The 13,548-nt window shown below is 27.5% G+C and overlaps 1 protein-coding gene across 1 annotated transcript; it reads left to right on the forward strand.

Moving 5' to 3' along the window:
- Window positions 1-642: 642 nt before the first annotated feature.
- On the forward strand, window positions 643-1,173 carry LOC108324401 (uncharacterized). The gene has a single exon (XM_017557349.1). It carries the CDS (start codon window positions 643-645, stop codon window positions 1,171-1,173), a length of 531 nt encoding a protein of 176 aa, XP_017412838.1.
- Window positions 1,174-13,548: the final 12,375 nt, after the last annotated feature.

Below are 13,548 nucleotides of genomic sequence, written 5' to 3' on the forward strand. Positions count from 1 at the left end.
ATGTGTGATGTACATGCCCAAAAACATTTTGTAGTTATATTGGGAAGGTATAAGTGAGCAAAATGAGTTATATTTTTTGAATAAATATATAATGTTTATATAGACAGCTTAGAGTTAGAAATTAAGGTAGTTGAGAATAGAAGTGGTTGGATGAAACATAATAAAGTCAAAAGTAAATGGAAGAAATAGAAGAGCAGCAGCCATAGTTAGTTTTGTTGACACAGAGTGTTGAGCTGCCATTGCCTACATCATTCTATTTCTAGATTAACACCTATTTCCATCAAATTCCACCCATTCCAAACCCTAAAAAAATCACCCTCAATTAACACCTTCTTTCTCTTCTACCCTATATTTTGCTTAATTATCTCCTAAAATTCAATTTCCCATGAAAAACCAAATTTGGCTTTTTCCCATAAAACTTCCTAAACTCACCCTCTGTCCCCTTGTCTCCATGGCCAACTACAAACAAAAATATAAAGCCTTTCTTTCATAGAACCTTTTTCTTCCTTCTTTCTTCCTTCTTTCTTCAAACTTCTAAAGAAAAATCCCTCTGGGTTTTATCGTTAGAATCCGATTCGGCGAAGAAAGAAGGATAAAACACAAAAACCAAAATTTAAACAACTAATAACTTACAAAACGGTTATGTCACTTCTCTCCAAAAGTATTCTTATCCAACCAGCCGTGTCTCACCGGAGGAGGCCATTTCTCAGTCAGACCGACCCAGGGACGCGCTTGGGGGAGGTGGTGGGTGGCACCGCCGCCGTGTGCTGCTGCTTCTCGTTCGGGCTGGCCAACATGGTGTATCTCGCCGTGTACAAGTTGCCGGCGAGCCTTTGCCAGAAGATGCTGCAGCGGAAGCGACAGCGGCGGCTGCAGAGCTTGAGGGAGAGGCTGGAGGCGGCGGCCACCGTGCACGTGCGGCGGTGCACGTGCGGGTGCTGCGACGACATCATGGGCGCGGGGCGCGTGTACCCGCTCTGCGTCGACGACGGCGTAGACGTGGCGGCGATGCGGCAGCCGAGCGAGGCGGAGAATGACGCAGAGTTGTTGGAGCTGGAGAAAATGATGTGGGAGAGGTTTCGTGGGATGGGGTTTTGGAGAAGCCCTTCTCAGATAGATCGAAACGTTGTTGGTGCATCTGCTTCTGCTCCCAATCTTCAGGTTCTTATGTGAATTGATGATTCCTTGGTTCAACCATGTAACATGAAAATATTAGTTAGTGGGGTGTTTCTTGGTTTTTGGAATTATCCTCAAGTGTTCATCTTCTTTTTTTTATTACATGAACACAATTATCATTTTCTCTCTTCAACCCTTCCATTTGCTTCAAAAGTTATCAACATGGAATGGATTAGGTTTCTCAATCTAAATATTAAGAAATAACAATATCAAATAAAATAATAATAATCAGTATGTTTCTTAGGTTGGAGTTAAGGTTTCATAATTAAATTTATGTATTCACATTACATAGAACACGAGTAATGTCTATTTATTTACTCACCCTACAATAAAATTTTTATCTTACTTAATAAATATATGTTTTAAAAATACTTAAAAATATTTTAAAATTTATAGACATTGATGATATCCTCAAATATTTAAACAAATATTTTAAAATTTTTTGAAATAAAATCTAAACAAAATTATAAAAAGTAAATAAAACATAATATAAATTAAATTAAATATAAATAAAAATTTAATTTTAATTGAATGTAATCTAATAAAATATAAATTAATTGCAATTATAATTAAATTTAACTTAATAAAATATAAATTAAATTTTAATTTTAATTTTTTTTGCTAGTAATAATATATTCACATTCAACCCGTTTATAAATAAATATCAAAATACCTGCTATATGTGGGTAAAATTATTTATCGCAAATTTTATTCGTAGTAGATTTTATCCATGGACATATTCACTACTGCAAAACAATGAAATAACAACATGATATAACATTATTTATCATAAAAACGATGTAGTTGATTGCTTGATGAAAATTTTATAATTATTGAAAACTACATTACATCAGTTTTTAGTATAACCTATGTAGTATACTATTTAAAAATAAAAATAAAAAACATGTTTAAACATCTTTTCTTTTCTTTTTTTAAGTTAAATTAGATATTACATCGGTTCACCATGATAACTAATATAATATCTCTACTATTCTTCCAGATGCGCCTGGTTTCCTTCATTTTGTCTACATTGTTTTCATGATCCTTCCACTTATTTGTTTTCCTCCTCCATTTGTGCCTTCATTTACCTTCTTTTTCACCTCACACATTCCTCCTCTTTGTTGTTAGAGTATGGTGTACTCCTTCCTTCGCATCGCCACACCGCCTCATAGATCCAGTCATGTAGTCAAGGAGTTTTGGGTTCTCAATTGTTTTGCACACTAGTCTAAGGAGGTCGTTTTACAAAAATCCTTATTCTTGTTGTCAGTGTTTGCTTGTCCATATCATTTGTTGTCGCGCCCTCTTTTGGGTTGTTGGGGACTCCACTAAGGGTTTCTCTACTTGTATTGGTGGTGTCACAAAAACCCTCAATCCCGTCATCCTACTTTCGTCGGTTGCCCTTCTGTCCCATTTGTTGTTGTCACCCTCCCCTTAGTTGTTGGGGGCTCCATTATGGGTTGTTCTACCTGTATTAGTTGTCTCCAGTTCAGGAGTTGATTAAGGTTTCGTCTAATTTGTTTCAAGCTTGTCATTTATTTGGATGTAACAATCTTTAGCATTCTCAATGGTGTTATACCTTTGTATGTAAACATGTTAGATTTGTTTGAAATAATTTAGGGTAATGTTGAATATTGTAGTTATTCAACTTTGAATGATGAGAGTGCAGTCTAAATTTATATTTTGCATTTAACTTATGTTTTGTAAAATCAACCTAAACCATGTGAATTTGTATCAATGCATGTATCTAAATGAATTAATTGTCAACACAGAAAATATATATGGTTTCATTGAGTCTCAAATTATACAAAGGTCTGGGAATAAATCAATGCACTCTTAAACTTACATTCAACAGTGGATTGATGCATCTAGGAAAATAATTTACATTGCCCCTTATATTCATACATAAGTTAAACTCACTCACTTTAGTTATTATCTTACAAATTTCAAATCACTAACTAAAATCTTTATTTAATAGGTCTTATTGACAATTGATAATTATGTGTCCCATGAACCATATTGTCGTGTGATTTTGTTTATTACACAAGAAGTCAAGCAAAAGAATTAAAAACTTTAATATAGAGGTATATGTGTTAATTACAAAAGTAACGAGTTTTATTATGATTATGTTGTAAATTACTAATGACTTCTTTTTTTAGTGCTATTAATGTTAACGTTGTCTTAGATGGTAAACTATGGTATGTAGTTTACATTGAATTTATGTATTATCAATTAAATTCTCTTAGTTCTTCATATATTAATTACACAAATTTTATATATTAGTGCAATAAGTAACATGGAAGCTTTGAGTGTGAAACTACATTATGCATTAGATGTGGACCATAGTTCGTGCTAACATTGTTGATTCATAAGCTGATGTAAGAGTTTCTTTAAGTATTGATGTTTAGCTTTACTTCCTATAACATAATTATAATATATATTTCATATTTCAGGGTTTTTGAGTGTGAACCATCGGAAACACACATACTTAAAGAAATTCGCATGAAATGGGCAATATATTTTTTTAGGTGTAAAAATTAGTTTCATAACCATTAGGAATGTTTTATTTTGGATGTTTAAGTATTTTGATGCCTTAAAATTTACCATAATATGCTTTAGTAATTTATTGTATCTTGTAAAAAGTATTGATGTTTAAGTATCATTACAAAATATCACATATTTGAATTGTCTGTACTCTGGAATGTATTAGTCTTTTGCATGAAATGGATTATAGAAACAAATGTCATGTATAAAAGAAAAAAAAAACATATTACATTAGTTGTGACCTTAACCAATGTAATATATATGTATTGAGTTTTTAAAGAAATAATAACATTAACCTAAATCAATGCAATATGTACTTCTCTTATTAGTGATTCTTTCTCTATTAAAGCGACTTGATCTGAATCGATGTTATATTTATATGATTACATCGGTTTACCACCAATATAATAGGTCTTACACTTATTATATCAATGTCATAACCGATATAATATGCTAAAAAAATATCGATATAATATATTTTTTCTATACTAGTAATTAATAATTAAAAGTAACTAATACATAAATTAAAATATTATTCTAGAAGTTAAATAAGTCAACTTTAGTAAATTAATTAGTTTTAGTCCGTAATGTAAATACATAGTTTATATATTCTCTTTCCAATTATTTATTTATACATTTCTATAACCAATGTTAGTAAAATAACTTTTGTCAATCAATTTTATTTATTTTATTTTGTAAGTAATGATTGGTAAGTTTATTTTTCAAATTATTTTATTTTTGGTTCTCTCTTGTTAATAAAATTACCCCAACATGTCATATATTATAGTCTGGGATTTAAGTTTTGTAAATAGAAAAAGATATGGTTGGAAAAGAGAAACAATGTTATGGAAAGCATTTGCCTCTCGTATGTGCAACAAATCTTGTAATTTAAGATAGGTAAGGAGAAAGAGATAGAAAGATGAGAAAAAAGATATGTAAAATATGTTGAAAAAGCTTATTCTATAAAATAATAATATTCTCTTGTCTTATACGGTGGTCCTATATTTATTCTTTGTCTCCTCCAAGTTACTTTTGCCACACAAAAATTGAGCCACACATTCTTAATGCATGCAAAAGCCTATTAACTTCAGGGTCCTTCTGAGCCAATTCAAGAAATTTACAAACAATGTTTCATTATATTGAAATATCTTAAATTATACATACATATTATACAAACAGATAGTAATCACTTTATTATATATTCAACTATTAGTACAATATGATCAATTTTAAAAATACATATTAAAGTTTAAAATAAAAAATATCTTCAAAAGAATTTTATATTAATTTAGTCCTTATTAAAGGTATTTTTTCATGGCAACATTAAATGGAAACGACAGTAGTTAATGAACTTAACACGTGGCAGGAGTGTTTTTTCAGATTTCTATGAGTTTGAGGTTGACACTTGTTACTGCCATACGCATGTTATAATTACCTCTCTCTGCTGAACTTGTTCACCATTTCTGATAGCAGTTGCCACGTTGGTCATCACATATATATCGAATAACATTTGTTATCATGAGACCATCATTCTAAGAACCACAAAGTTCATCTTCAAGTTCAATTGCTTCAGTGTCTTAACTATTTTCTAGTTCATTAGAACCATGATGTTTTTCAAAACCCATTTCTGGAGAGTCACATTTCCGATTCGATTGATCAAGTAGTTTTTTTTCTTAAATTAGTCGTATTAGATTTTATAAATATAAATGTGAATGAGAAGGAGAAATTGTGATTTAATATATAGGAATAGAAATTTAATGAGAATTAAAAAGGAGATGCATGATTGAATGGTATGAGTGAGAGGGAGCAGGTATTTAATTGATGCATGTGGGAAAAGACTCGTAGTCCTATATAGATAGGAGTGTGTAGTGGTCCAAAACAATGACAGTAGCAGTGTTTGAGTGAGTTTGAAATTGAACATAAGAGTAGGGTTGTGTCAGTGTCTCTTCTCAGAAATTATTTCACAGTCTAAGCTATAAGACATTTGGGATGATGGTGATGCTCACACCACCCAAAACCACTTCACTTTCACTTTCTACAATCTTTTCCACCTTCAAAACCCTTTGCACAATATAACTCACATAAACTTCAATCCATTCAACTTTTATATATATATATATATATATATATATATATATATATATATATATATATATATATATATATATATATATATATATATATATATATATATTATTGTTTATTTTAATCGGATATGCTTACTTGAAATATTTGTTAGAAAGATGTTCGATAAAAAAATCATATTAATTATACTATTATACTTGTATTATAATTATATGAACTATGTAACCATCAATTCTTATATCACTCATTGATTTATCAAAGGAATAAGATGTGAGCCATACAGATAAAAGAATGACACAAACCAAAAACAAGAATTTGAAATTTCAAATACTCTTGTTTACTTATTGTAATATATGATATTCTTTAATACATTATATTTTTAGCAAACTACATCCAAATATATCATCTACAATATATTTTTTCAGTTCTGTCTAAAAAAAATGACTTTCAATAAAATAGGTAGAGTCTTTAAAAAGCTTAACATCGTGAAGATACAATGAAATGAAATGCATGTTTGGCAATTAGCAATTGAGTTTACTTTTGTAAAGACATGATTTCAATAAATCTTATTAATAGTCTTACTTTGAATGATTGAAGAAATGAGCATCATCATAATTCATTTCTTCGGCTAGTGTGTGTTAATGATCTCAATAGTAATTTTAGAACCACTCTCGACAACATTTTGTACTCCTTTGCTATGGTTGTCTATTAAGGATGAAATTTTTTTACTTCCCAATTCCTTACAACTACTTTTGTAATTCCTTACAACTACTTTTGTACTTGCTTTATTTCGATGGATTGTGAAGGCTCAATCATAGTTAATTTTCACAAATTCTTCTATAAGGTGGTGTCCACCGTATTAATCTCATAAGTCTTTTATTGTTCTCTTAAATGTTTTACAAGTTAAAACAAATTAATGTAAAAAAAATGACTCTATAGTAATAAGATAAATAATGTACCTTTTGTGTGCTAACAAAAATTTCCTCTAAATCACACCTTGAATGTAAATTTTGATATTGATCATCGTACATACAATTATCATTTATCTAGTTACATTTAGTGGATGATTTCAAGCCAATCTTAATAATAATTATTCACGATGTTTACTTGTACCAAAAACCTTTTTACTTATATTTGTTGATATCTATTGCATTCCATTTAACCAATACTTTGAACTTAATATTGTTTCATTTCCATCCATCCATGTATGTACTCATTCTTATAACATTGATTAAATGACACCATAAAACATTTAAAAGAGAAAAACTAACCAAGAAAAAAAAAACAACTTTTACACGAATTTCAAATCTTCGTAGCAAATAAGAGTAGAATGAACTATAAATAAGTTTAAGTTTTGAGAAAGCACCAAAAGTTTTAAAATATTTTTAAGTTTAACCATTTTCATTGATGTATCTAGTTTGGAAATGAAGTGAGATAATTATTTTTAAAAAACTTCTTGATTATATCTTTTAATTCTTTAAGGGAAAGACAATAAAGAAAACTCTAGGAAAAATAAAATGCTTCCTCTCTTAGAAAAATATTATCCATTTTAATGTTAAAAGAGGAAATAGTCACAACAGTACTTTTCAAAACATAACATAATTAAATGAAATTACTAAAATGAAAGATAATTAAATATATGATAAATCCTAATAATTTCTTAAGTTTCATAAAGTATTATTTAAATTTTTTATTATATTAATAAAAATCACTTTAATTTTTTAAAATCACTTTAAGTTAAAGATAAATACATAGAATCCTAATAACTTTTTAAGATATTTCCATTTTGAAATCAAATAAATTTTTATCTTGAAAAGGAAAAAGTGTGTCTCTGATATTAATTTAAATTAAAGAAATGCATGTTGTCGATGGTTTGTAAGTGAGACATAAAGATATGATTAAAGGATGAAATATACAATTCAAGTAATTAAATTGAAATTCACAATTAATCACATTACATCTTTGCACATAAAATTGACCCATTGTACATATAAAATTTTAACTTTATATATTAAATTTACAAAAGTTTAGATCTTTTCCGAAAATAGATACACTTTGGATTAGAAAGATATTTTTTCAGGTCAATTTCTTCTTCTCTCTTTATTATACAGAAAACATATGTTTTACTCAACTAAATACAATCAAAAGAATAAATTTTTCTCATCATAAATTTTGAACATATAAAACCACATGATTCATTCATAGAAGAATAATGAAATAATAAATTTGACAACGACTTTTTTTTCTTTAAATTACTTACTCATTTTGATAATTTCTTTAAAATATCTTTTTGTATAAAACCTATCTTTCTTATACTATTATTCCGTATGACACTACTTGAAAAATACTATAACATCATATCTCTCTATCACATTTATCCTTATGCATGTTATTGCATAGTGATTTTTCTTTATTCGAGTAAAGTTTTTTTTGTATTCACTTATTTACTTAGAGATGATGGATAAAAGTTTATATGTAGCAATTGAATTAATTTTTCTCAGGGTCGAAGTTTGACTAATTTATTATTTAAGCTTAAAAAGCTTATAAATAACAAGTTAACTATTTAAACCTTTATTACAAAAAAACTTCATTTTTCTTAAACAATTTCCTTTATACTCTCTCTAGATTTTTGAGTTAATAGTTCATGCTTTTTAATGTATGAACCTATCATAGTGAAGCTAATAAATAATAGAATATAACCATTCAATTATTTGTTCAAAGTAAGTTCCTCCCACCCTCCTCCTTTTCCCTAGATTATTCACAAGAAGGATAGTTTGCATTCACAAGAAGGATAGTTTGCATTCCTAAGCTATGTGCTTATATGTATAGCTTAAGAATTAAAGATTATTGGAGTTTTGTTAATAAACTTTTTATATTTGAATATTATTATAATATGATGAATGGTGAATTGAAATTTACTAGTATTCATTTTATATTCGAATATAAGGATTTGAATGATAAATTGGATATATGAATGTATGACTTATTGTGTAATTAATGAGGTGTATTATGGGATGTAAAATTTAAAATATATGATGTAAATTTTGTATGATAAAAAAAATTATGATTGTAGTTAGAATATATAAGAATAAGAATATATTGAGTATGTTCTAATATACATGAATGAAAATTATGAAAAGTTATTATCCTAGTATCATATATGAATCGGTGTTTGAATTTATGTATTAATTATTGTAATTTATAATATAAATATTTAATTTTTCTAATGGTTTAAGTTATATAAAATAAAATAACATGTGATAAGAAGTTATATTTGATAAAAAGTTGTAGTGATATTATATTACCTTTTGTTGTGTAATGTGATATGACGTGACTTTAACAATGGTGTTTTAACATAAGTGTGTATATATATATATATATATGTATGTGTATATATATATGTATGTGTATATATATATATATGTATGTGTATATATATATATGTATGTGTATATATATATATATGTATGTGTATATATATATATATATGTATGTGTATATATATATATGTATGTATGTATATGTATATATATACACATGTATATGTATATATACACATGTATATGTATATATATATATACATGTATATATATATATATATATATATACATGTATATATATATATATACATGTGTATACATGTATATATATATATACAAATACATGTATATATATACATATACATGTATATATATACATATACATGTATATATATATATATACATGTATATGTATATATATATATATACATATATATATATATATATACACATGTATATATATATATACATGTATATGTATATATATATATACATATACATGTATATGTATATATACACATGTATATATATATATATACATATACATGTATATATATATATACATATATATATATACATATACATGTATATATATATACATATATGTGTATATATATATATATATGTATATATATATATATATGTATATATATATATATATATGTATATATATATATATATATGTATGGGTTTGTTAATGCGGGTACGTCTGTTTTTCAGTTGATATATTTTAGTAGACAAAAATATCCTTATATATAATGGATTCTAAATTTTAAGGTTAAGTGTATTTTAATAATTTTTATTATCAAAACTAAAAAAAAAAGAAAAATGAAACCTCTCAAACCCTTACTCACGTCTCTCATTCCTCTCAACCTTTCTCTTTCATCTCTCACTCCAACCTTTACTCTGTCATCCCTACCGTGACTTAATTTAAAAATGAAATTTAATAATAATAAGAAAAGAAAATATATAGCACAGAAAAGGTTGGAGTTAGAGAGATGAAAGAGAAATGGTTCAGAGGAATGAGAGAGGTGAGTAAGGATTTGAGAGTTTCTTTTTTTTTTAGTTTTAATAATGAAAATTATTAAAATATCCCTAACCTTAAGACTTAGAATCCATGATATATAAGGGTATTTTTGTGTATTAAAATCTAGTACACATTGCTAAAATGTACCAACTGAAAAATAGGTATACACGCGTTAGCAAACCCCATATATATATATATATATATATATATATATATATATATTAAATATGATAATTTTTAGAGTGTTACGTAAGTTATAAGGTGATATGATGTGTCATTATCTTTCAATAATATAAATAAGTTAATTTAAAGAAATTATATATGAAGCTATTACAAATTTCCAAATATAATTTATAATAGTAGAATATATATAAAAACCTAGATTATTACGAGATATTACATTGAAAAAAAAAATGTGATAGATTCTTTACATTAACAAATGAAACTTGAAACCAAACATTTTACTCTACGCCTCAACTTCACCTCTTCCTAGTACATGCTCACGAGAGACCTCCCCTTAAGTTCACACCATTAAGGTGATTATTGCAAAAGAAAAAACAAACACACACAACCCAACGAAAATAGAAGGGTAAGCTAATATTATTAAAGAAATTCTAATTATGTAATTATAATTCATCATACAACACATTTTACTTTCAAACCAAAACAACCTAAGCATATAGATAGATTCTAGACTTAATCATCTAGATACATGTACTATTGTAGAATTATGGCGGGTTGGGTACTTGTGGTGACCTCTACTGCTCTGTAAAGTCATTTTCAACGAGTTTCATCCTATCACACACAAGGTTAGTCCGTTAACGTCTTAGGTCAAGGTAAAGTCCCTAGACCAAGATCTTCTGCTACTCTCATCACATGCCTCACCTCTCTCTACCTAAGAATGGGTGACCATTAGAGTGTCAGGATAATTCCCAAGACTGAACTCCTACAATAACACATACACTACTAGGCACCACCATGAAAACTTTTCATGGGAGTCATGAAATTTCGTTCCTCTACCATGCACATGATCAAGACAAAATCATCATAACCATCATATCATGTATGAAAATGAATATTAATACATTTACATTCAAATAACATTCCATGAGCATCAGCAAACTAATAAGAATCAGACATAAAAATACACTACCACTCACCTCAAATAAAGCACTTAAAAACACAACAAGTACCAAAGACATGATAATAGAGCGCACTCAATTCCAGCTTATGGCGCTCGACGCCACAGTTCATGTGAGATCTCTCACCTAGCGAGCCTATCTTCTCGCCCAACGCCCAAAGCTCTATGGAGTTTCAACGCTCAATGCTCTGGAGCCTAATGGCTCACTATTTTGGTAGCGTTGAGCACCATACAGGACTGCTCAATGCTATACCAGATGACAACAACTTTGAATCTGACTTGATTGCACTTAAGACCTGTCCAAATGACCAAAATTAGTATCCTTGATCCTAGAATGGATTCACAAACATGTTTATACTAAAAAAAGGATATCATTTCGATATTTGGCAAGAATTTAGTTGCACTAACTCATACCAACACTCCAAAAGCTAACATATTAGATATGGCACATTACCAACCATATTTCTGTCAACTAAGAGTCTAAAAAAGTTTTAAAAAGCCTAGAAACAGACCTTAAACTTTAGGTTTTCCCATCCAACCCTTATCTCAAAATCTCGTCTATCAAAACTCCATTTTTAGACTAAAACTAACTTATAATAACTCTACCTATTTGTTACTTCCCAATTCAACACCAGTTTTTTGGTTAACTAAGGTCCTAAACAAGTTTTAATTGGCCTAAAAACAGACCCCAAACATCAGTTATTTCTCCAAAGTCGCTCTTCTATAAATCCACCTATCAAAACCCCAAATTAGACTTGTCCAACAACACTCATTTTTTACTACTTTCAGTTCAATTTTCATTTTATCTAATTAAACTCCAACTAACAACATCAAAATCCAAACAATTATCAATTCACGAGCATACACAGTAATATTCATAAATAAGCAAACATTCACTCATCAGGATACAAACATCACTCGAAATTAAACCAAGCATCAATTCGTAATAGATTCAACCAAGCATCGATCTCACAATCTATCAAACATAAATACATAGTTCTTTACACAAAATTAAAGCAAATATTATATTCTCTTACTTGTTTAAAGACCAATGACTCTATAGAACCCTTAGACAACTCTTACAAATCAAAGAATACCAACTGCACCTACAAACAACAAAGTCATGATCATGGTTACACCAATAAAACTACTGACCAACAGAAATTCTTATAGACGACTCAAAAGACACATGTAAAAGCACTACAACTCGAATGCAAAAGAAACAAGACAAACTAAAGAAAAAGAGTAGAAACTAACTTACTCTTTTGGAGAAACTGATTGGATAAACTTGAAGATCTTGCCGTTATGATTACTCAGGTAGTCTTTAATCTTCAAATAAATTAACGCAGAAGAAAAACTCCTATAAGAAAAGTAAAAAAGACTTTAGAAAAATAGTTTGTAAAAAAATTATATGTTTTAAATAATAAAACTCATTTATAATAAAATTATTTATATTTAAATCATTTAATATTAAAATAATTGAGTCTTGTTATTTTTAAACTAGTGTTACTTTTAACATATCATATTCTAAATCTTTACCTAAGAATATATTTCGTGTTTGAATTATTTGTTATAAACTAAGTTGAGTTCAAATTACATACAATTAAAAAGAAAACAACTCGTTCAAATTTTAAGTTATTTAGAGGTTAAAGTAAATTTAATATCTAACTTAACACGGAAAAAATGGTCAAATATAAGTTGTTGCGAAAATAATGGTACCATGAACCTTTTGTTTATTTGACTTTTTAACACATGTGAAATGACACTTTTGTCTCACCGTGAGTCAATATTGTCATAAATTTTTTATTTAGAATTAAAATTTTTATAACTTAAAAGCATCATTAAAATATTAAACATCTATACATATGTATATAAAATTGTTTTTCTATTTTATGTACACATTTTTTTTTTAAATTTTATCTTTTAAATATATTTTTAAATTTAAATAATTATTTTTTTATTTTACTCTTTAAATCACTGTTTTTTTTTAATTTAATTATATTTTTATTTTGACATTTTTTTAAACATAACCATTTTCTTAATTATAATATACAAAATAAATAAAAATTATTTATAATAAAATTATAAAAATTATTTGTATTTACAATAAAATTATAAAATGTATTTTTATGAATATGTTTTCACCAGAAGTTATAAAGGTGATTGTTGGCATTGAAATATTTTTTATCATTAAAACTCAAGTTTTTATTATACTGCAATAATTATTTTATTTAGAATTTCTTATAAATAATTATTTT

The sequence above is a fragment of the Vigna angularis genome, chromosome 3 (genome assembly GCF_016808095.1).
Source record: "Vigna angularis cultivar LongXiaoDou No.4 chromosome 3, ASM1680809v1, whole genome shotgun sequence".
NCBI lineage: Eukaryota > Viridiplantae > Streptophyta > Magnoliopsida > Fabales > Fabaceae > Vigna > Vigna angularis.

Excerpts from the sequence above, each read along its gene's own strand:
- LOC108324401 (XM_017557349.1), top strand. The coding sequence starts at position 643 with ATGTCACTTCTCTCCAAAAGTATTCTTATCCAACCAGCCGTGTCTCAC.